We start from the raw sequence: 24376 nt of genomic DNA on the forward strand, positions 1-24376 counted from the left end.
TCCTAGAGATACTTTGTATCATGCAACAAAAAAACAACGTTACATAATTATGTATTTTTACATCCATCTCGCTACGTAAATGTTTGCATTTCACAGGAACTCTCACAGTATGAAACATCTTGAACCATATGATTAATTTATTCAGATTCATTGCTCTAAACTACTTTCCTAATCTGGCAGTGTGAAGGGAAGGTAAAGGTAAAGGGGACCCTTGACCATTAGGTCCAGTCGTGACCGACTCTGGGGTTGCGGCACTCATCTCGCTTTATTGGCCGAGGGAGCCAGCATACAGCTTCTGGGTCATGTGGCCAGCATGACTAAGCCGCTTCTGGCAAACCAGAGCAGTGCACGGAAACGCCGTTTACCTTCCCGCCGGAGCGGTACCTATTTATCTACTTGCACTTTGACGTGCTTTCGAACTGCTAGGTTGGCAGGAGCAGGGACCGAGCAACGGGAGCCCACCCTGTCGTGGGGATTCGAACCGCCAACCTTCTAATCAGCAAGTCCTAGGCTCAGTGGTTTAACCCACAGCGCCACCCGTGAAGGGAAGAGTTAAACATAAATACGCAAGGAAAGGAAGATTGCATATCAATACACAGCCTATATAGTGGCTACTTTCTAACTCCAAGTGTAAGAAGTAAGACCATTACAACAAGCCTAGAGTAAGTCGATTTTGTTCCAACTGCCAATTTCTTTCAAGGCTCAATTCAGGTTTCTTGGCTTAGGCCTTCAAAGCCTGGGCCACGGTTTCTGAGGAAGCATCATCCTCTGGCATATGAATCTCTTTGAAATTTGCATTCAGTTTTGAGGGAGTGTTCATCATCTCTTCATTCTGTATTTTATCAAGCATTTTTATTCAGTGTCTATGTTTATACTTTCAAGGTTGTGATTTGCTAATATGCTTTTCTCATGCTCTTTTATATTACTATTGTTTTATATTTAGGATGGTTTTAATTTGTTGTGACATATATTTCTAAGCCACCTTGGGTATGATTTATCATAGAATGGCTGGTATAAAAGTCAAAATAAATGGCAGGGGAGATGTTATTTCAAAGGTGTTTGTCTCCTCACAGATCTTACACAAGGAAGTAGACTCCGTTTAATAGAGAGAAGTTGTCAAACCTGTTTCTGTTTGTTTTCATGCGTTTTTATGACTCGGATGTCCTTGTTCAGCACACTACTGCTGAATTCAAACTCCATTGCTAACGTGTAATACTAGATATGCATTTACTGATATCTACTGATTCAGGAAGGGATTAAGCAGAGATTACTGCAATTTCAAAAACAGAAACATTGTTTTTATATCAGTTTGATGGTTAGATGCGGTAATGTGAAGTTCCATTTAAACATCATTGCAACCTTATCTATTATATGTAAAACTGAAAACTTTGGTTACAACCTTGTCAGAGATACACTAGATTTTCCAGGGCTATCACAAATATTTTTAAAAAATAATATTGCTGATCCATGTTACAAATAATGTGAATGTCGCAGGTGGGAGAATTGAACACAGAGATAGGCATGCTTAAGTACATTGTGTTGGATGGAGGATGATCCAAATAATTAGGATCAGGGATTTTAGAGCAAGTGGGTGTCAGGATTTGACACAGGAGCCTGAGGGTGTTGTCAAGTGTCACAAAATTGCTTGTGTCTTGGAAATCCTTCTACCAGCTTTGTAGCTTTTTGACTCCCATTGAGGAGTCAAAATGACTATCTACTGATAAGTAATCACAAGGAAATGCAGTTTAATCCTTAAATATGAGACTAAAAGGATGCAAAGGTTGAGTAATCAGCATTCTAAAAAAAGTAAACAGCTTTGTTTTCTTTGCAATCTTCCACTAACTGATACGGTTATTGGAATAAATACTTCCTTTGGGTAATGGAAAATGATTTAGGACTTAATACAGAGGTCTGCAGCCAGACGTTTACTATTGATATATTTTAAAAACGTGTTTGTCTTACCCAAATCTTCTGCCAGAAAGTACTCAGAGTGGCTTACAGGAATTTAAAATATGCAGTGAATACATTGTAATCAAGCTTACAAATAAAACCAAAACAGTGCAACAAAACAATTAAAAGACTTCCATAAGAAAACCTCGTTCAGGGAGGCAGGGAATCTAAAACTCAGACTTGCCAGCATTGTGATGCCAGCAAATGGTTTCAAACACTAATGAGCATACCCAGTAAGCTCTGGACACTGGGAATATGGCTCCAGTAACCATGGGAACCAGAAAACAGGGAGAGGCCAAGTAAAGCATAACCTAGGTTGATTTGCTGTAAGCTGCCAGAGATCTCTGCCTGCAAGACAGGAAAAAGGAGTTGCAGTAAACAAGATCAACACAGTAATCGGAAACTGTTACCTAGGAGTGCCAAAATCCAATTTGAGTGAGAGAAGCACAAGGCCTGGGAACTGACTGGGAACAAGAGGAAGTCTTGAAGCTTAGAAAGAATGTGTCACTCAAGGCTTCCCAGTAGTGCAGGAAAGAGGATATCACTGTATCCTTTGATGAGGGCAAGCATCATCTTCTTGGGTGCTAAGGTTGCCAATGATAATGATAATGATAATAATAATAATAATAATTCTTACCTGCCGTATACTTTGAGGTCCCAGGATAGCTCACAACAGTTTAAAAGTGCTGGGCAGGGTTCACCTAACGAACTGCATCAGGACTTTTCTACCTTTCCTCCCACTGCGCTTCCCCGTGACTCATGAAATTAACTCTGGGAGATTAAGGAGAACCCCAAAAACAGTTCAGGAGGCATAGGAGGACTGGAAGGGGGTCATTGAAGCTGGGAAGCTGATATGCTTGTGCAGACAACATGCTTATAATACAGTGGAATCTTGGTTCTCGAACGGCTTAGTTGACCAACAAATTGCCTCCTGAACGCCGAAAACCCGGAAGTGTTCTGGTTTTTGAACATTTTTCGGAAGCCAAACATCCGACGTGGCTTCCACTTGAGTGCAGGAAGCTGCTGCAGCCAATTGGAAGCTGCGCCTTGGTTTTTGAAAGTTTCAGAATTTGAACGGACTTCTGGAACGGATTGCATTCAAGAACCAAGGTTCCACTGTAGTACAATGTTGAATTCCACCCACTGCTACACACACTCCATTCTCTGAGTGGCGAAAGACTTCAGCTGGTCCAACGCCCACCTCAGGTTTGGTTTCTCTGGGGTGAAGGTCTCTGGGCACTGTGGTGTCTTTTTGAAATATTGTCTTAATTACACGTATATACAAAGACTTCTTACAGCATTAACACTCCAACAGATTTTGCTTTTCTGTTAGGTTCTTTAGGAGAATCCTCAAAAGCATAGGTTTGGCCTATTGTTTCCCTGTTTCTAGGATGGCTGGCCTCCAGCCAGGTTGCGGGGGGGGAGATCTTCTGCCTCCTCCTGGAAGAATTGCTAGGTAGTTGCTTTTATGACAACACACCTTTATTTCACCTTTACACATGTAAAAAAGATGCTTAACAGGCTTGGCTTGGACCATTAACTTAACAGACTGGTTTGACCACTTTAGCCGTCCCTTCTATCACACACTCCCAGCTTACAGATATAAAACCAGAGGCTTACAGAGGATCCAAAATATATCAAACCAGCCCCCCCCCACACCTCCTAATCTGAGCATCTTGAATTGGGCCTGGAGTGAATTGACAATTAATGCTGCTGTTTTAAAATTTGGGTTCTGTGAGTTCTAAATGGAAACCCAGCCAGTATTCTGGCTGCCATATTTTGGGGCAGTTGAGGGTTCTAGGTCTTCTTCAAGGATAGCCTCATGCACAGTGTGGATGGGAGGAAACCGCCCATTTCTCCATTCACTGCAGTTCCGCAATCCTTTCTGGAAATTTCAGTGATTAGTCTTGACTTCTCAGGTGAGAGGAGATCCCTGGTATTCCTAAAGAAGTTATTGCTTCCACAGTTCTTCCAAGGAGTTTATTCCAAAATTCATAACTTTTGCACCTCTAGGGTGCCTTAGTGCTCTTTGTATGAAAAATTAAACAAGTTTGCTTTTGTCAGATTGAATCCACTTTGCTGCCCTTCTCTCAAAATTGTTTCCCATTTATTTACCTAAACAATAGCTATTTAGTTTGAAAGTGAACACTTCAAAGTCAACCCTGTTCACCATCTTTGCAACTCTTCAACCTGACAATTAAGTTATAGATCCTGTTACATATATTCTGCTACCCTTCAAGGTCTTTGAAACCTGCCGACATCAAGGTTTATTCTATCTTGAATAAACTTATATTTTACTGCAAGTTAAAGCCTGTGATGTCCATGCTAAACAGTATATGTTTAAGAGAGAGAGGAAGAGAAAGGTATTCAGTTTCATGTGGTTCCTGGAGATGTTAGAAGTAGATGTAGAAAATCATGTGCTTACATGCTGACTTGCTGGTGATAGTAAATACAAATTTAAATTGTTATAATTGCTTAGTTATCAGTTAGAATTGTCACACATAATCCATATACCTCTGGAAGGCACTGGCTCATTTTGCACTCTTGCCAAGCCAGCTGATTTGTATCTTAAAACACCAGATGCTATGGTTAGTCATTTTTCCTAGACGGATAATTATCCTTCTGCTTCCTTCCTTCAAACATTCACAGTATTAACTAAAACTTCTTGAAACATTTACAGTTCAAAGTGATTCACCGGGACTAAATACAGAGCACTGCTAGATGACTAAGGGTGTGTTTTAAATTCCCATTTTTGCCATGTTATTTGTCTTCTGATACAACATTTCATTAATTTTTTGCATTAAAAAACTGGCTTTTGATTGGCTATCTGTAAAAACATACAGGAATCTTTATTCTAAAGATGAAATGTGATTCTAAAGGTTCTGATCAGGTCCACTTATAAGTGGATGGGCAGAACAATCCTAACTGGGACAAGGAAAGACAGGAGCATCTGAGTCACCACGACACATATGAAGTTTGATCAGAAAGGAAAGCGGAGAGGCAGTTTTTAGCCATATTTGGCATAGCTGAGGGGTCTGAGGAGCCATGTTTTGGATCCTACAGGTCCAAACCCTCAAGCCACTGAAACAATAGAGACCCACCAGTGATGTTTCCCACCCGCAAGGGAGTAGCTTGGGTGTCTGCTTCTCGTCATTGGCAGAGAGACAGCGCTACATCTTACCTCTCCCCAGCCAACAACATTGGGGTGCGGGGCGGGTTAAGATTACTACCTTAGACAAAATTTAAAAAGTTGCATCAAAGAAATTGGTAGGAATGATTCAGTAAGTGCACAGGGAAAAAGGGAAGTTCCCAGATTTAACCTGAGGCTTTGGAAATAAATAGGCAAGAGGAAGTCGAAAATTCAATCCATGTCACCCTTTCAAATAACTTTGCAGTAGCCGTTGGTTCAAATGCTGCTTTACTGTATGTCTGAGTTGCAGTTGTGGAAAATTAACCTGGGCCTGAAATAAAATGACTTGCATTTCCTAAAAACCTCCTTACAAAAAGGAGCCTCTCCTCACAAAAGGAATTCATAGCACAAATGAAGGGCTATTTACATTCCTGATAGTTTACTAAAGGACCCATCAATTTTAGATGAAAGAAAGCTACTTTTCTTCTTTTGTAATGTGATTTTGCCATTGTCTTATAGAGCAAGAGGCTCAAGGAATAACAAGCAGCAATTCTGTTATGGTTGTTGCCCATAAGCAAAGCATAAGGCCCCTGTGAAGCATGTTGTCTGTCTCACACACTATAATTCAAAGTCCAATTAAAATTTTACAGCCAGCAGGCCAACCTTCATTTGCATGCCTGGCCCATAATTTATAAAGAGCATGCTTTGGAACTCAGTGGTGGATAGAAAAAAGTGCTATGCTGTCCACCTGAAAAGTACTTACGCGTAACTTGTACTATGAGGACACAGAGGATGATATTCTCTGCTTTACTGTGAAATTTGGCAGAAAGCTAACACAAAGCATTGATTTGTATATGCTCATTCCTTTGTTGATGCAGTTAAGTGTTTTGCCAGTAGCTTAAAAAAAATTCAAATAGACACTAAAGCAATATAACTTCAGGCATCTTAGCATGTTATTAGTTGTTACAAACCAGACAGTACAGTGTTCATGTAACAACTGTTTTTGTTCTTTCTCCTTCCTTTTCATCCTGACAACATGCAATTAGATATTCAGAGTTATGGAACTTTATTTGCAACTCAACTTTAGAACATATTCATACTTGCTTTGGCTTTGTGGAATTAATAATTGAACATTTTTTAAATGCCTACCATGTTTGCGCTGTCTTTTTTTAAAGACTCAGATTATATTACTTTGCTGTATTATTTCAGCACTGTGTTTTTAACCATGTTCAAAATGTGCCAGGGAATGTACAGGTGGCAAACTCCTCATCTAAGGCTGCAGGAAACCTAGACTAAAAGACCCAGTAAAGAATCAGATTCACTTCAGCATAACCATGCTTTAGGATCAGGGTATTCTGTGGAAATCTTCTAACAGTTCAGAATTATGATTCGGCCACTTGACAACAAATATCTACAGAAGTATTGTCTTTTACCTGAAGAGAGATTTGCTTCCCACCACCCCGTAAGACACTCCCATGTCCACAACTTTACTAATTGTCAGTCTTGTGGGATAACCTGGTTTTAAAAACTGCTTGCACACACACACACACACACACACGGACTGAACCTGTTCTTCCCCACTGTTTAGTTTTGTTGAGTATAGTGTCTTTTACATTAGGATATGGGTACTTCTAAATGATTTTTTGGGATTTCTAACCTGCCTTTCACCATCTGCTCCCAGTTTGTGTACCTCGGGTTGAAGTAGCTTCGGGATAAGTATTTTCAGGTTGCGAGCTGCAGCGACCAGGAAGTAACGGAGCGCATTACTTCCGGGTTTTGCCACTTGCGCATGCGCAGACGATCAAAATGACGTCACGCGCATGCGCAGAAGCGGCGAATTGCGACCCGCGCATGGACGTGGGTTGCGTTTGCTTCTGGATGCAAACGGGGCTCTGGAACAGATCCCGTTCGCATCCAGAGGTACCACTGTACTAAAATCTCACCTAGTGTGCAGTCTGGTTTGTTTGTTTTTTGCATGTTTACTTGGAAGTCTGCATGGGGCTTACTCCAAAATGAGCCTGGGATTGCAGTCTTGATTGCTTCAGCTCCATGATATATCACCTTTTAAAATGCAAAGGTGTCATCCGCTTTGCTGACACCTGTGTGGTCCTTTGAGGCTCTGACACCAGTATTCTTCTGTGTGCTTTTGATACTTGTCAAGGCTTGGTGCCATTCAGAAAACCAGAGGTGCGAGTCGGACCAGATTTAAGTGACACCCGTCGTGTTCTCTTAAAAAGAGTATCTGAAGTGTGCACGCACACGAAAGCTCATACTAATAACAAACTTAGTTGGTCTCTAAGGAGCAACTGGAAGAATTTTTTTTATTTTGTTTCTTAAAAGAGATGAGCTCTTCTGGAACTAAGGAGGTGCCCTTGACAATGAGGGCCATTTGCCAACCCTTGAAGCGCTTTTGCAAGAATGCGCGCCTATCAACACTCGCTATCTCCGACGGATATTAGCTCATTCCAGCCGGCCTGGGCCGAAACTTTGGCGGCGAGGTGCCCAGGAGCCAAACGGCGCTTGGGGAGGAGCACTAACTTATCTCCGCAGGAAGAAGCGCGGCCTCGCCTTTCCCGGCTCACCTGTTGCAAGGCGAGAGGGGGCAGTCCCCGCGCGCGAGCCAGCCAAGTTCCTGAGGGGAAAGGGAGGCGAGCCAGAAGCTCCCGCCCAGCTTCAAGGCAGGTGGCGGCTCAGGGAAGCTGCCCAGTCGCGGCCACTCGGGGGAAGGGAGGAGGAGGGAGGAAGGCCCGGCTAGCTGGCTGGCTGGCTGGGCGGGAGGCGGCGCTGCCTCCGCGGAAGCGCGTCCGAGAGGAGAGCCGGCCTCAGTGCGCCGCCGGCGAGGCTGCGGCGCGCAGCGACCACGGGACTTGTCCGCCGCCGAGCTCCGGCCGGGCGGGTCTCCATGCGGCGGCAGGGACGCCCGGCCCCCCCTGCTGCTGCTGCTGCACGGAGGGCGCGCCACGGGAACTAGCAGCATGAGCAGCGGCTACAGCAGCTGGGAAGAGTCCGAGTCGGAGGAGTTCTTCTTCACCGCCCGCACCTCCTTCTTCAGGAGCTGCCCCGCCAAAGCCAAGCCGAGTCTGCAAGTAAGCGAGCCCCCCCTCCTTTCGCCGGGCGGGAATTCTCCCCGTCCCGAGCAAGAGCACCTTTGCCCTGGCCTGACCCGCAGCAGGCCGCGCCTTCCGCGGCAGCCCCACGTGCTCTTCCCAGGCTCGCTCTGTCTGTCCCCGCACCCCACGCCAAACCAAGTCATAAGTTTCTGGGGAGCCCCTCGTGGCGCTTTCCCGGTTCCTTCCCCAAGTTCCAGCGGGATCTGGAGGGTGCCGGGTGCCGCTTCCGGATGATCGCAGAGTCCAGGCAGCAGAAGCATTGGGGTGGGGGGGGATGGGGGGCTGGATCCCCAAGGTTTCTCTCCGCACCCTCGCGCCAGGCTTTCGGTGAAAATGCACGTGTGGATTCCAGCCGTTGGGCTAGCTCGAGTAGCGTTGCTGCGACCTTTGATGATGAAAAGCGTGCTTTTTCAGTAGATCAACTTCCTCATGAGCCAGAACTTCTCCCGGCAGAAAAAAAAAAAAAGATCTCCCATGATGCGACTGGGGAAAAGAGAAGTCTGATTGCTCATGCGTTATTTCTGAAACCGCATGGTCTTGCAGCCGCCACTCTCGTTGTAGGATTTCTGGGAAAGCGCATAAATAGAAAAAAACTATAGTTCCTTGGGAGGTAACGGATTTTTTGCCTCGTCTTCTCAGCCCCACCCCAGCAATCATAATCATTAGAATTGTTTTTAACACACTAACGAAGCCTTAATTGGGATATAATCTTCCCTTCATAATGATGTGTAGGTTGTCTGTGTCTGCTCCTAAGTGATTTTCAATATCCAGGGATTTTTAATAGTTAGAAAGTACTGTACAAATAGTTTTTTTAATTGCTGCACTTTATTTCTGTAACAGCATATGCACCTGACGCAGGTAGTTGTATTTAAATGGAAATTTACATGTAAAAGGCCTTCAACTAACCAAAGCATTAAAAATACTTTTACCCCAAACCCCATGCATGGAGTGTTTTACAAATATTATGCTAGCACACTATTCTAAACGTGTTCGAAAAATAGTACATTTTTAAAAACACATGTCAGTTGTGTGGATCACCTGCATGAGCAAGTGCTTCTTATACAGCAGTGTTGCATTTAAAGTTGGACATCATAAACTCCAGGGTTCTTTTTAGGGTCATCATGTGCAGGTTATTTTTTTCTCCTTCGTAAAATAATTTCAGGAATGCATGTCATGATTTAAAATGCAGTGGTGGTGATGTGGTATTCTAGATGCTTTGATAGTCTGTTAATAGACATCTAATATTTTGCTATTAATTTCTTAAAGCTGTTAAACTAAGCTGAGTTGGCTGTGATCTTGTTAGAATTGCAGGGTTGCCATCTGACTCTCAGGGTGCCAGAGCTTTTGCATAGTGGAATGATAATGGAATAAGGTTCTTCCAAACTTTGTGTTAAAGTTTTGAAACAGCAGTTTCAGAGAGGATCAGGGTGACAGCAGCGGTTAAGAATTCAGCTAGTATTAATTCCTGGACTGTATACATCCTAAGGTAAGGATAACCTTGTCATGTCAGTATGTAGATTGGCTTTGGCTATTCCCAAGTGGTTTTCAATATTTAGAGACTCTTAATAGTTGCTAGGAGATGGCTGCAGGCAACATGTTGCAGCAGTCCTTAATGATGTCAACAGGGCAGTGTTCAGCCTTCACTCCTTGGCACTGATTCAGAAACACAGTCAGTGATTAAAAAGTGGGCAGGAATAGGCAGATAAGGAGTATGAGCAACACACTGCATTTAAGTTGTATGTGTCCTGAGTGTACATAGTGTTCTATAGAGTAACATAAGCAAGAGTGGTCCATCCTCCGAAGTAGCTCACATTCTGAATTTACCCTAGAGGACGGAAAGAAAGTTAGGAGGTTGATAGGAAGAAGCAAGGGTAACAAAGCAATGCAGTGTAGAAAAAGCAAAGAGGAAGAATAGCTGAGGATGAATGCTAGCAATTGCAATTATGGGGTTCATTTCTGCTGGGGATGAGGACTAAAGAATTAAGGCTAAGGTTTTGAAGACGAGAGCAGGCTGTGAGCTGTGATTTGGAAGAGAAAAGTAACACCAAGCAGATTTGCTTGGAGGGAGCTCCAGGCATAAGACAAACTTTGGGCTACAATGGGTAGAATCACCGAAGAGGACAACAAGTGTTGTTGAGGGTGCCCAAGTTGGAGGAAAGAAAGATCAGGGGCAGAGACACAGCGGAAGAACAAGGAGTTTATGGGTTTGGAAGCTTTGTGAACTAGCAACACAGAATTCTGGTGAAACAAATAGAAATATGAGAGGGACAAAGTGGATTTTACCAAAGATTATTTCTCTTTTAAAGAATTGTGCACTAAGCTGATCTTTTCCTATTCTTCTAAACTTGGCATTTGATGCACCTGTGGGAGAGAGTTCTGTGTCAATGGCTGGAACTCCCACTTTGACTAAAACATGTTGATACTCCACTAGTCATGCAGAGAAAGTACAGTGGCCTTTAGTATTGTGTGGTTCGTTATAAAATCTTCAAAGCTGAGGATTTTGGTTTCTGTATATTATACTTCTCAGGTTAGAAGCCTCTCTTGAGTGTCTAATGTGGCAGAAAAAGTAAAAACAATAACAAGAATAAACATGAAGACCACATAAAACAATGTGAAATACTAGGAACAGAAAATACTGTACTATAAAACAGATTAAACCCATATGTAGCATTTAGAATCTAAAAGACCTAGGCCACCAAAATGACAGAGTGAGCTTTTCAGAGTGAGCTATGCTGATATTCTATACTTTCTTTGGTGCCTGACCTGAGTGATAAGGAGATTAGTGTCCTATCTTTAGTGTGGTACCATATTGGAAGTGCTCTGAGCTCTTGCAAAACTGCTTTATAAATATCTATTAAGCCCTACAGTTAGTATTTGGCACAGATTGTTCATGTGGTCAGGAACTGGGGTCTAATAAACTGATTAACTTAGAATTCATGAGCATAATAAAGGTAAAGGGACCCCTGACCGTTGGGTCCAGTCGCGGACCACTCTGGGGTTGCAGTGCTCGTCTTGCTTTATTGGCTGAGGGAGCCGGTGTACAGCTTGTGGCCAGCATGACTAAGCTGCTTCTGGCGGACCAGAGCAGTGCACGGAAACGCTGTTTATCTTCCCGCTGAGTGGTACCTATTTATCTACTTGCACTTTGACGTGCTTTTCAAACTGCTAGGTTGGCAGGAGCTGGGACTGAGCAACGGGAGCTCACCCCGTTGCGGGGATTCGAACCGCCTACCTTCTGATCGGCAAGTCCTAGGCTCTGTGGTTTAGACCACAGAGCCACCCACATCTCTTATGAGCATAATACTTCTCCTTAAATATGTTGAGACCAGTGGAACCGTCTGCTTCCTCATTACTTTTATAACCCCTCTTTTTTGTTTTGGGAAGTTTTTAAATGTTTAATGCTGTATTGTGTTTTTAATATTCAGTTGGGGGCCACCCAGAGTGGCTGGGGAAACCCAGCCAGATGGGCAGGGTATAAATAATAAATTATTATTATTATTATTATTATTATTATTATTATTATTATTATTATTATTAGGTTAGGCCTAAGTGACAGTAACTGGTCACCAAGTTCACCCAGTTGCTTCATGGCTGGGTGGGGTTTTGAAACCTGGCTTTCCAGGTCCTAACCCAACATTTTAACCTCTAAACCACACTATTTCCTAACACTGATTCTAGAACAAATATTTGAGGGTTGCTGCATTTCTGAAATAATGCTGCAGGGTACTGAGAAACCTGTTACCTTGCATTTGAGGTTCAGTTCCTGAAAATCTGGAGTGGAGTTTTTTGTCGACATTAAAGTTTTTTCTATTGATTTCCTCATTTAGAAAGCTGATGAGTTTCCTGGTAAGGGTCAAGACTATGGTTGGAATTGCTTATATATTGCCTCTCCTTCCTGTTATAGGCTCAGTTTCAGTTAGCTACTTTTGCTTTCATAGAAATCATAGGTCGTCTCGCATACAAATCAACAAGCTGTGAATTGTGCATCCCCTCGAAACCACAGTTTGATTTCAGCTTGGAGGGGATTGTGGAAACCACAACTTGTGGGTTTGGGTGTAATGGCAAAGGGCTTTCCATGGGATTTTATTTTTTTGTGTGTGCAAGGGAAGAAAGAAAGCAGAAATGTGTAAAGTGTAGAAGTCTGATTGATCCAGTGCTGAACTCTGGATTGGCACTTGCGTATTTGTGAAGCAACCCAAAGTCTGTCATCTATGCCCTCATTAGATTTGAAAGCTTCTTACAAAAGCACACACCTTTGCATTTGTTTGGTAACTAGCGTTTATAATTAAAGACTTGGTTTGTTCTCACCCGATCAGGTGTATGGCTACTTGATCCATACCTAGTGAGCCATTCACATAATAGGTCATGTTCAACACACCAGTGCAAAATCTGTTGAAGGGGGATTGGCAGGGGGCATCTAGGGTGAACAGTGGCAGCAGCGCACATTGAATCATTCTGAGCATGTTGCCAAGTGAAAAGACCTTTGAGTCAAAATAGGCTCTTAGCTCCTCGCCTACCCAGGCCAGCAGCAGCAGCAGCAAACTTAAGTTGTGGATTGTTAGTTTCATGAAAAAAATATTCGCCTTGTTTGGAGTACATACAGTGAATTGTTTTTGTATTGCTTAAGGTGCACAGAAGGCAGGGAGTTGTAGGGGCTCATATGTTCTTAGTAAATAAGCAAGCATGCCTCGCTCCTGCAGTTTGCGTGCCTGCATTTTCCCTTTGGAGAAGGGGAGGGGCACATGGGCAATGAGGTCAAAGGAAGCAGCAAATATAAGTCTCTCCACCCATCTGCTAGCACTTTAGTTGTACTTGCAGAGTTGGCACTGCTTATGGTTGGCATGTTTCCTTCTGTTTTATTTCCTGAGGCATCTCCCTCTTTCCTTCTCTTGGTCTTCTGAGGTTAAAACAAAGATAATTCTCAATTTAAGGCAGTTTGAGACTGGTATATTTTTCAGATTTGACAAAAAAAAAGAGGCGCTATCTGTCCCTTCAGTGTAGGAATGCTGTCATAATGGCTCTGCTCCCATTTCACATGCGTTTGGGCTTTATGCTTTCAGCATCTCAACATGCTATCCTTATATACTGTGTGGATTCACATTTAATAATATGGTATCCCACAGTTGAAGTAACCCAGTGTGCTTGTCCAAGTTATGGGTGTTTTTACTAATTGAAATTGTATCTTCGTCCAAGAATTGTGTCAGATTTCCTGGTATGGACATTTAGTGCGGTATTGCATTGTGTGTAGCCCTTTGGGGAGTTGGTTGCTTTGATGGCTTTGGACTCGGAACGGGAGGAGTCTCAGTCCACATCGGATCCTCTGCCTCAGGCGGCATCTGAACCGAGTCTGGGGCCTGATTCTGAAGAGCCCCAGTCTGCACAGGTTCGCCTGCAACAAGCACCAGCTGGGCCGAGTCAGGGGCCTGAGCCTGCCCTGGCTCCAGATGCGGGGATTACCTCGTTTCCCTCTACTGGTCAATCACGTGCAGCTGCTTCACTACCAGTTGGGTCAGGAGAGGCTGAGGCGGCCTCTGGGTCGAGTAACCAACCGACATCTCCCGAGCTGCAGAGCGAGACTCAGGTCTGAGAGGAGAGACCTGAGTTCTTGCAGGAGGAGTGCCCGCCTTCCGGTGAGACAGGGAGGTGAGTCACCAGGGGATCAGGACCGGCCGTTACCCTGTCAGAGAGATAAAAGGCTGCTGGACCCAGCCCCAGGTTGCGGGAGCAACATTGCTGCTTGCTGGAACCTGCCTGTCACCCTGTGCCTGACCTAGCCTGGTTCCTGCCTTGGCCCTGTTAGACTGACTCCTCGTGGAATCCTTGGATTTGGGACTGGACGTGGACCACGTTGCTCGGGTTAATTCCCGGGCCCAGCACAGTTGCAGTGCAAAAGCTAAATATTTAAGCACAGCATCTTGGCCAGGGGTAGACAATCTAAGGCCCATGGGCTACAAGTGGCCCACGGGGGTTGTTTAACCGGCCCCCGAGCCGCCCCCGAACTGACCTGCCCACTCGGTGAGTCGCTGCGCTAAACCAGCATAGCGCGGCACGGGGACTTGCTTCCGCGGTGCCAGAAATCGTGTCTGCGCATGCTCAGATGCAAAAAAAGTGTCTGTGCAGACGCCAGAAATCGCAGTCATGCGCGCTCCAGCCCAAGGAGGGATCTCTGCTGGAGTGAGCTGGCCCAGGCAAGGTGAACCTTGCCGACCCCTGATCTTGGCTCTGCTAAGATACCAGTTTTAACAGACTGCTCTCTCAGATGACAGCAGCTGCTATTCTCTTAGGCTGTGGGAAAACAAGAGGTTGGACTCTCTTCCCCTATGGGGTTTTTAACTGATAATTTCTCTTCAAGGTCCCAAATTTGGCCCCGGAGCATCCCCCTGCTGTTACGTAACCATATCTTAGCTTGAATACCTCATTTCTGTTGTTGATTTTTCACTATGACAATTGATTGCACTGCATGCTTTTTCATCTTTCTTAGCTCCATTTGAATCCGGGTTTCAGAAAAGATCATGAAAGTTTTGGTATCCCAGTGGAGCTCATTGCATTGCATATGAATAGGTAGTTATACCAGGCACTGGCAAGGCAGCATGCCTCTAAATACCAAGTTGCTTGGAATCATGTGTTCTGTTTGTGGGCATCTGGTTGGCCATGGTGAGAACAGGTTCCTGGACTAGAATAGGCCTTTGGCCTATAAGATCCAGCAGAGATCTTATGTTCTTAACACCTTGATTTGTTCAGACAATTAAAATGCAATGCCGGTGTCTTTAAAAAGCTGCTAATCAGAGATTTTGGAATTCAGGCATCTGAAGAACTAATTTAAGGTTTGTGTTCCACGTGCAGTTGTTGACTTGGAATGGCAGATCGCTGCAGCATATCACAAAACTGCTGTTGAGAATGTCTGAGTTTGCAACGCTGCCTGGGGTTCTTTTTGTATTGAGAAACAAAAGCTCCCACACACTGTATACATGCAGAACTAGTTGTGTGACAGTTGTGGATCTTGACGTGGCCTGTGGGAGTACTAGTAATAATTTCCTTTTTTTAAGTGGAATTATACAAATAATACATTTTAGAGCTGCTGTATGTTATCAGTCAGTTTTAAATGGTTATGCTTGTAGTGCAGGGGGTGATTCTGTTCCTAAAAGGGTGGGTGGGTGTACCCTGAGTTCTGCAGTTCACAATTTTTGTCTACAGAAAGACACTGCAGTATCATTTCGGGGTGGATAAAGCAAACCATATTAAGATAAAATAAAAAGAGTCAACTATTGCTCTGTGGAAATTTCTGCTTCAAACTCCTGTTTCATTTTTCAAAGTAATGTTTCTAATTCGTGTATTGGAAGAACAGGATCTAAAAATAGGATGGCACTTGCCATTATTTGTAATTAAGGATTATGAAAAATACTCTTACTTGAAGCTAAATAGAGAAGGCAAGTTCGTTTTATAAATAAGAAATGAGTGACTCACATTGGATTAAAGCTGCATTGAAAGGTTGCTTTTTTAAAAAAAAGACTACAATAGTCATAGTTAGCAAAGTGGTACCTTTTTAGTAGAAGAAGCTAAGTAAATTTTAGGGACAGACTTTCATCAGGATTTGGACTGGGATTTTGTCAAGTTGCTGTTGATCAACATGATGATGATGATGATGATGATTTATTAACAAGGTTTTTTAAAAAGTATTTTTTTGCTAAAATATAGAATGAACTCTAGACTGCTGGGAAAGTTTTCAGGAGAATAACTTTGTATGCTTGCTGTTGGTATAAGTGCTAAAATAACTATCACTAGTGCTTCTACATATTTCCACTCTGAGATATCCACAGTACCGTAATTGTTTTAAGCTTGGCAGAATACTGTTTACATTCCATTTGCTCTTGCAGCACTTTTTCTATGTTTTGATTAAAAATGCATATTTTCTCTATACACAATCCCTTTTCTGATTCTACCGGTATATATGCTCTTTTAAAGCTGTGATCCCTGGTGTGTATTAGAACCTAATAGTACAACTAAAACTGAAGATGTTTTACTGCTCAGAAATAATATTATCAATGGGATTGCTCCATTATCAGTAGGCAAGTGCAGGGTTCAAAACGCCCATTGTTCTAATCTAGGCGACAGGGAATTTCATTAGCACTAGCGGTTTCTGAGCTCTGGGCGTAGTACCGTGTCTAAGATTTCAGTTTAAAACTGCAGAGTGGAAGTTGTCAGGGTCGATCCTGGCACGCAGGAATCTTTACTTGGTCGCAAGTGGTTGATAGCCAGGTGCAAAATGCACCTGGCGCTTGACTAATTTCAAACACTGGCATGGTCATTGGTCCAAGATGCTTGAAATTGTAGCCTGACACATCTGGAGAATATCTGGTTGTGGAAGGTTAGTTTAGGGGGTGTTGGTGATGAGACAGAAGGATGACATTGTGTTTGGTAATGGTATAAAACAGGCATAGGCAAACTCGGCCCTCCAGATGTTTTGGGATTACAACTCCCATCATTCCTAGCTAACAGGACCAGTGGTCAGGGATGATGGGAGTTGTAGTCCCAAAACATCTGGAGGGCCGAGTTTGTCTATGCCTGGTATAGAACAATCTTCTTGTGTTACCATTGAAGGAGTGAATGTGAACTTCTACATTGGTCCCTCCCCCGAGATGGATAAACTGAATGTGAAAATTAATCAATAGTCCTTGGAGGTATAAAAAAAGTTGTGTGTAATGTTTTCTGGGTGCTTCTGTCCCAAGACCTTAAAATTCCAACAGCATACTTTTTATTCTGATTTCTCAGTAGATTATACAGTGGTACCTCGGGTTAAGTACTTAATTCGTTCCGGAGGTCCGTTCTTAACCTGAAACTGTTCTTAAGCTGAAGCACCACTTTAGCTAATGGGGCCTCCTGCTGCCACATCGCCGGAACCCAATTTCTGTTCTTATCCTGAAGCAAAGTTCTTAACCTGAAGCACTATTTCTAGGTTAGCGGAGTGTGTAACCTGAAGCATATGTTACCTGAAACATATGTAACCCGAGGTACTATTGTATTTTTGAAATCACATTATGATTTTGAGGTGCTGTTGAATAATACGAAGTGAGCACACAAGGCTGGATGAATGGAATTCTCAGCTGATGAGCTAAGAATGGTCACATACTTCCTGACATGCTCGGAATTGTTTGCTAAAAATGGAACACTTTCAAGGTACAGAGTCAAGATCCATGGCCAGTAGAGAGAAAATGTTAATGTTGTGTTGGAATTAACCACAATTATCAGATTGAACTTCCTAGTACAAAAGTTTTCACTAGTGGCAATGTATGCAATGGAATGCTAGATCAGATGGAACATAACTATCTCACCTGGGGCTCAGCCAGCTGAGCTGAGACAAGGGTAAGAACCCAAGGAGGGACCAGAGGGAGGGACTTAGGCTGGATGCTAAGCCTAGGTCATGTGACCTGATGACCTGGCATATAACACTATAGTGGTACCTCTGGTTGCAGATGGGATCCGTTCTGGAGCTCCAGTCGGATCCCGAGGTTTTCGCAACCGGAGGTGCCTGTTCTGTGCACAGCGCAGTAGAGCAGTTCTATGCATGTGCGCTGTGCAGTAGAGCAGTTCTATGCATGTGCACTGTGCAGTAGAGCAGTTCTGCGCATGTGCGCATGGCGAAACCTGGAAAAATACTTCCGGGTTTGTTGCATGTGTATTCCGAAGGATATGTAACCAGGTACCACTGTATTTTAAAAGCTAATTTTCTCCCGGCCAGGCTTAGGCAGAGCAGCAGGTTAGGATCTGGCGTAACTTTGCACCAGCTTTTTGTGCATAGGATTGCTACCCAAGTTGCTGACATCTAATTTGAAATTCTTTCTAAAAGAGCAGTAGCACCTATGATTTAGAAAAAAAATAGTGAGAAGACACAAAGCAAAGATAATGACGGAAAGAAATTAAAAACTAATATTTAAAACTCCACTGTTCTTTAAACCAGTATATCTGGATATATTGTTGAGAACTGATTATTTTGATTGGTGGAAAGAATATTCTTGTTTTATCAAATCTTGATAAATGGTTATTGGGTGGTTGTTTTTTTTTTTTAAGACTTCTTTTATTATTCCACTCAAGGCAGAATAGTGTTGTGCTATTGTGAGCTTTATGGCATTTTTACCTTGAAATCTTAAAAATTGTCTTAAAGGATGGGTGGAGCAGCAAATGTCCCTGTGACTGTGATTTCCTGAGCTTACAAACAGGGAAGCTGCTGTTCAAAAAGGAAGAAAGTGTTTGAACCTTGAATTACAAAGTCAACGCACATTATTCCCTGCACTCTTAAGAACAAAGCCACTCTCGCTGTGCTTCCTGATGGCCTCTTTCCGGAGCTAGTAGAATAACTTGTTTATTTACAATCTGATCCAGTGGCTTGTGTCCAAAAAGCAATGTGTGTGCACACGCATGTGTGGTTTTGTTTTTCTTCCAGTGCAGTTCAAAGAGCATCCTTTTTCGTTCAAGGTGAGTTAAATGCATCCAATTGCTGCTTATTTGGCAATGCAGGTTTCATTCCTGCTGGTGCATGTAAATACTATTTAAAGCTGATATTTTACCCCCCCCCAATTTATTTAAAAGTATTTCTAATCCTCCCTGCATTGCAGAGGGACCCCAAGGTTGGCAGCAAGGTGGGGGCTAAGTAATGCAGCCCTTGGGTGGGGGGTGACCCAGCCACCACATGGTTGGTACCAGAGCAGATACAGGGAGAAGATTACTGGAAATCAGAATCCCAGGTAAATAAGGCAGGAATCACACACAGCGATTTCAGCTCAGGATTGGTGCATTGTTCTCACTGTGCACGATGACTTGAGCAGAGGTAGTGTTTTTCAGCCCCTTTTGTATTTTCCAAAATACAGTGGTACCTCAGGTTAAATACTTAATTCGTTCCAGAGGTCAGTTCTTAACCTGAAACTGTTCTTAACCTGAAGCACCACTTTAGCTAATGGGGCTTCCTGCTGCTGCTGCACCGCCGGAGCACGTTTTCTGTTCTGATCCTGAAGCAAAGTTCTTAACCAGAGGTACTATTTCTGGGTTAGCAGAGTCTGTAACCTGAAGCATATGTAACCTGAAGCGTATGTAATACAGGTACCACTGTATTTTCTGTTTTAGCTTGTACAGTGGTACCTCTGGTTCCATATGCTTCAGGTTCCATACGCTTCAGGTTACAGGCTCTGCTAACCCAGAAATAGTACCTCTGGTTAAGAACTTTGCTTCAGGATCAGAACAGAAATCGCGCGGCTGCAACCGGAGGCCCCATTAGCTAAAGTGGTGCTTCAGATTAAGAGCAGTTTCAGGTTAAGAACGGACCTCCGGAATGAATTAAGTACGTAACCAGAGGTACCACTGTAGAATACAATTTAGAGCACGTTGACATAGTCATAGTTGCATAACAACGGTATGCAGAGAAGAAAAGCTTGTATCAGGATCTGTTCATGATCACAGGGATTGTTTCAGATGAGCACTGTTGTTTTCAAGGTGGTAGTCTAAGGAAACATGGGACTCACAAGAGGGGAAGTTGATGATCTTGCTTAGAGATGCGCCATGTATGGTTTTGTAAGCAACAGGTGAGTGTGCAGGGCTGGGCGATACCTGGTTTTCAGTGTTGCGATATATCTCCAGCTTAAACATCTTGATATGCCGATATATCACGATGTCTGAAATAAGGGTGGAGCTATGCGGAGGCATTGGCTGGCTTCACGGTTTTCCCTGCATTGCGATTTTTTTCATAGCGCATGCACACCCACCCATAATTTGCAATATATGGCCAGGTCAAAAACTATGAAACCGATATAATAATAATAATAAAAATAAATTAATTTATTATTTATACCCCGCCCATCTGGCTGGACCTCCCCAGCCACTCTGGGCAGCTTCCATAGAAACCAAAAATACAGTAAAATATCACACGTTAAAAACTTCCCTTAACAGGGCTGCCTTAAGATGTCTTCTGAATGTCAGGTAGTTGTTTATCGCTTTGACATCTGCTGGAAGGGCGTTCCACAGGGCGGGCGCCACTACCGAGAAGGCCCTCTGCCTCGTTCCCTGTAGCTTTGCTTCTCGCAATGAGGGAACCGCCAGAAGGCCCTCGGCGCTGGACCTCAGCGTCCGGGCAGAATGATGGGGGTGGAGACGCTCCTTCAGGTATACTGGACCGAGGCCGTTTAGGGCTTTAAAGGTCATCACGATATGGACTTCAAGGAATATACTGTATCGATATATCACCCAGCCCTATTAGTGTGCTATGGAAGTGTTAGTAGGGTGTCTCATTGAATAACATAGAAGAACATCTGGCCCTGCTGCGGATCCCCTCTCCTCCTGTGGTGGGAAGGAAAGATGTTGGCTATTCTGTTTTGCGAGCATTTGGCACCTGGTGTATCTTCTGTACTTCATAAATGTTAGCTGCTTTGAGGACTCTGGTAAAAAAGCAGGGTGTGAATGTACTAAGTCAGTAAACATCCTTGTGAAAGTCTCAAGTGTTGTGCTGCACCTCAGCCAATGTGGTTTAGTGGATGGGGGATTCATTGCTTCGTTTGCGGGGGGCAGGTCTCTCTCAGACACCGCTATCTTAAAATGTCTGCTACCCTGAATCTTAGTAAAATGTGATGAAAACAGCTTCAGAGTTCTAGTCCAGGTTCATTCTCTCTCTCTCTCCCAGTAGCAAAATACCAACTGGTAAATTATTTCTTTACATACCAAGTTCCAAGTTTTCTCATTCTTTTTACAAAATGACACAAGGTCACATGGGCCTGTATGAAAAGTATATTTCATCAAAACAAAACCCTTTATTCCATTGTAAATGGATGGGTAACCTGCTGTGCCTTTTGCTGTAAATCAAGTGCCAGGAATCTAAATGCTATTCTTGCAGCTTCAAAGTTTAAACAACCTACTCTGTTTAGAACTGGGTTGTGTGCCAGCAGTTAAAGCACAACCATATAGGGTATGGCAGAACTTGTGGTTTTGGAGCGAGAGCATGATAAACGTGATCAGTTACTTTAGTATCGCAAGTACATATAAGTCTCTCGTATTCATACTCTCTCACATACACAGGCACACACAAATAAATTGTGTTATATTTTTGGCTCTTTTTATGGTTTGGTTTTCTGCAGTAGCATAAACTTGCAAGCTAGTTTGCACAAAAGAAGGAGCAATAGCAGCCGACTGGCCTTCCCACAGGGTCACAAAAGTAGCTTGCACATAAACAGGTTTTGATAACTGGTGTGTGTGTGCGTGCGTGCTGCCGGAGCACGATTTCTGTTCTTATCCTGAAGCAAAGTTCTTAACCTGAAGCACTATTTCTGGGTTAGCAGAGTCTGTAACCTGAAGCGTATGTAACCCGAAGCGTATGTAACCTGAGGTACCACTGTATGTTACGCCCTTATTCGTCAATTGCTAGATAAGCAGAGCTTTTGGTATTCTCAGTATTTCATGTCCCTAATGCTTTTTTGGGGGGGCACAGGTGGCGTTGTGGGTTAAACCACAGAGCCTAGGACGTGCCGATCAGAAGGTCGGTGGTTTGAATCCCCGCGACGGGGTGAGCTCCCATTGCTCGGTCCCTGCTCCTGCCAACCTAGCAGTTTGAAAGCACGTCAAAGTGCAAGTAGATAAATAGATACCACTCCGGCGGGAAGGTAAACAACGTTTCCGTGCGCTGCTCTGGTTCGCCAGAAGCAGCTTAGTCATGCTTACTCATGCTGGCCACATGACCCGGAAGCTGTACTCCAGCTCCCTCAGCCAATAAAGCGAGACGAGCGCCGCAATCCCAAGCGTCTGTCACGACTGGACCTAATGGTCAAGGGTCCCTTTACATTTTAATGCTTTTTAGATCAACCTGCTCAGTTGGTTAGAGCATGCCAAGGTTGCAGCTTTGATCCCTCTATAGGACAGCTGCATTGCTGGGGTTTGGACTAGATGATCCTCCACAATTCTATGATTCTTTGATAGGGTCTTGATACACACCCAGCAGCTTAAGTGGAAGCTTTCTGTTTGGGGGAGTAAAGGCCTAGTAACCATTCCTGGGTATCTTCTGAGTATTTTGATCCTGTGTTAGATACGCCTGACGAGACGACTTTCAAGTGAAGGCAATTAAATAGACGTTTCAGTTCACTAAAGTTGAGAGCTGCAATAATTTCAGGCTATATATGGTGTGTTTGTGCAAATAATGGAAGTGTATTAATAGCACCAGTTTTCCATATGGGTTGAGAGCAAATGTCCTTTGAAAGATATCCTGCGCTTAAGGAACATATTTGTATTGGACTGTAAAAATCAATATGCCACTTGGAGAAAGCTGTTTTTGGGATAATAACTTATTTTTTTTTTACAACCAGCTTAAAACTAACCAATGGAAATCTAGTAAGGCCTAAGCTTCTCTCCCCATTAAATAGTAGCTCTTCACATTGCTTTTGGGTTATTTGTTGGCCATGGTCAAATTGGGGTGAGGAAAATATACCCTTCCTCGTTTAAGGATTAATCTTCATTTCAAGAATGGTTCAGTTGGGGTGCATGTCTGTTAAAGGTTTTTCCCCCTGTCAATTCCTTGAGAATCATTTTTTTAACGTCTTCAGTTTGTGTCCAAGGAACTTAGGGGCATTTTACTCTCACGCCAAGTTTGAGCAGGTTTGCTCATCCTGTGAGCTTTATAGCTAAACGGGGATTAGAACTGGGCATTAGGAATTCTGTCTCTTCTTCTCCCTGCCCCCCAATTTCCAGTTACCATACTTCTGTACCACATTAGCTCTCTGCCTAACAGCTGTCACCCAACGTTAAATGATTCAAAGTAAATCAGTCACTACATGCTCAAACTCTGCATGGCTTTGGAGAGACGTATCATGAAATATGATACCCCAGCAATAATTTTTTTTTGCATGCAAATAGTGGACAAGTGAACACAATTGCATTTGGGCATGCTTTGTTTCAAAGTGGTTCTCTTAAGTGCACTACTTTTGCTAGTGCTTTGTATTCTGCAATGTGAATATTGCAGTACATTGATTTCAGATTTCTTTGGATGAGACAGAAGAGTCTCCCTTTACCAATTCTGCATCTTGTCCAAAGCCCATAAATTCATTTTCTAGTCTGGTAGGGAGTCAGACAACATGGAAACATGATGATTAGATATGTGAGTGACTTGTTATTCCACTTTCTGGGTAGGAATCCATTTGGTGTCCATGGGTTTGTGATTCATTTGGATGCTTCCTTTTAACCAACTAGCAAGGGAGGCATATTTTGCTGATTTCTCTCTGCAGGAAATTTCATGAGCTGATTTTCAGGGATGCTAGGGAATTCAGGGGAGTGAAGGAATCTGCGGAACGCCTGCTACATGGTCCTTTTGTGAGCATAAGGGCATCAATTCGATTCCACTTGCTGCCTGCTCCTAAGCCATTCATTGAAAGCTAAAGGTTGATTCCACTATATACATTGGTAGTGTATGGAATGTGAAAGTCGCATCCACACCAGACCTTCAAAGCGCTACTATACCACTTTAAGAGCCATGGACAATTTTGGGAACTGTAGTCTACTGATCTCATAGAGCTACAAATCCCAGCACCCATCAGAAACTACCACTTCCAACAATTCTCTATGACTCTTACAGTGACACAATAGTGCTTTAAATGCATGGTAGATATGTGACCTAAAATGGAACACATACATTTACATTAAAACTTTTGTACATCAGCTCTCGTTTTTAAAACTTGTAGTTCAGTAGCTAGAAATTTTCAATAAATATTAAGTAGTAGCATATAGTATATATTTTTATCTTTAAAACTGTCAAATCTCTTTTGCTTTAGGATGTTCAGAAAGAGCGAGAAGCTCACACGTATCTTACCAAAGAAGCAATCAAGGAAAAAGTCCAGACGTACAATTCAGATGTCACTGACAAGCTAAAGATGACACTGGTAAGACTTTGTGTAAAGTTTTTTAAGTTTTGGTAGGGGTGCATGGCGGCAATATCAAATCACCACTATATGCTTTGAGTATACGGACTTGGACAAAATATACTTATTATCATATTACTTACTTCATTTTTTGACATTCTCTATTTCTACTTAAAATATTCCTAAACACTATATAGCAGAATGGTGCTACCTTACTGGTTTGCAGTCAAAGAGAGGAAAATGAAAACAGGCAAATTCAGCATATGCCTTAGTTAAATCCAGCAGTGTCATGGGACTACCTTTGCAGGATC

At 43.1% G+C, this 24376-nt stretch overlaps 1 protein-coding gene across 2 annotated transcripts in view; it reads left to right on the top strand.

Annotated features, from left to right (window-relative positions):
* The window catches only part of RASSF3 (Ras association domain family member 3), a 52246-nt gene that overhangs the window by 21123 nt on the left and 6747 nt on the right, over positions 1-24376 (top strand). The window contains exons 1-2 of one of the 2 annotated variants that reach the window (XM_053405065.1): positions 7835-8166; positions 23979-24086. In XM_053405065.1, coding sequence (XP_053261040.1) covers positions 8056-8166; positions 23979-24086 — 219 coding nt within the window. In that variant the 5' untranslated portion in view covers positions 7835-8055. Of the gene's footprint in view, positions 1-7834; positions 8167-23978; positions 24087-24376 lie in introns of those variants that run through there. The other variant, XM_053405064.1, reaches the window with a different exon arrangement.

Source organism: Podarcis raffonei, chromosome 10, assembly GCF_027172205.1.
Source record: "Podarcis raffonei isolate rPodRaf1 chromosome 10, rPodRaf1.pri, whole genome shotgun sequence".
Taxonomy (NCBI): Eukaryota; Metazoa; Chordata; class Lepidosauria; order Squamata; family Lacertidae; genus Podarcis; species Podarcis raffonei.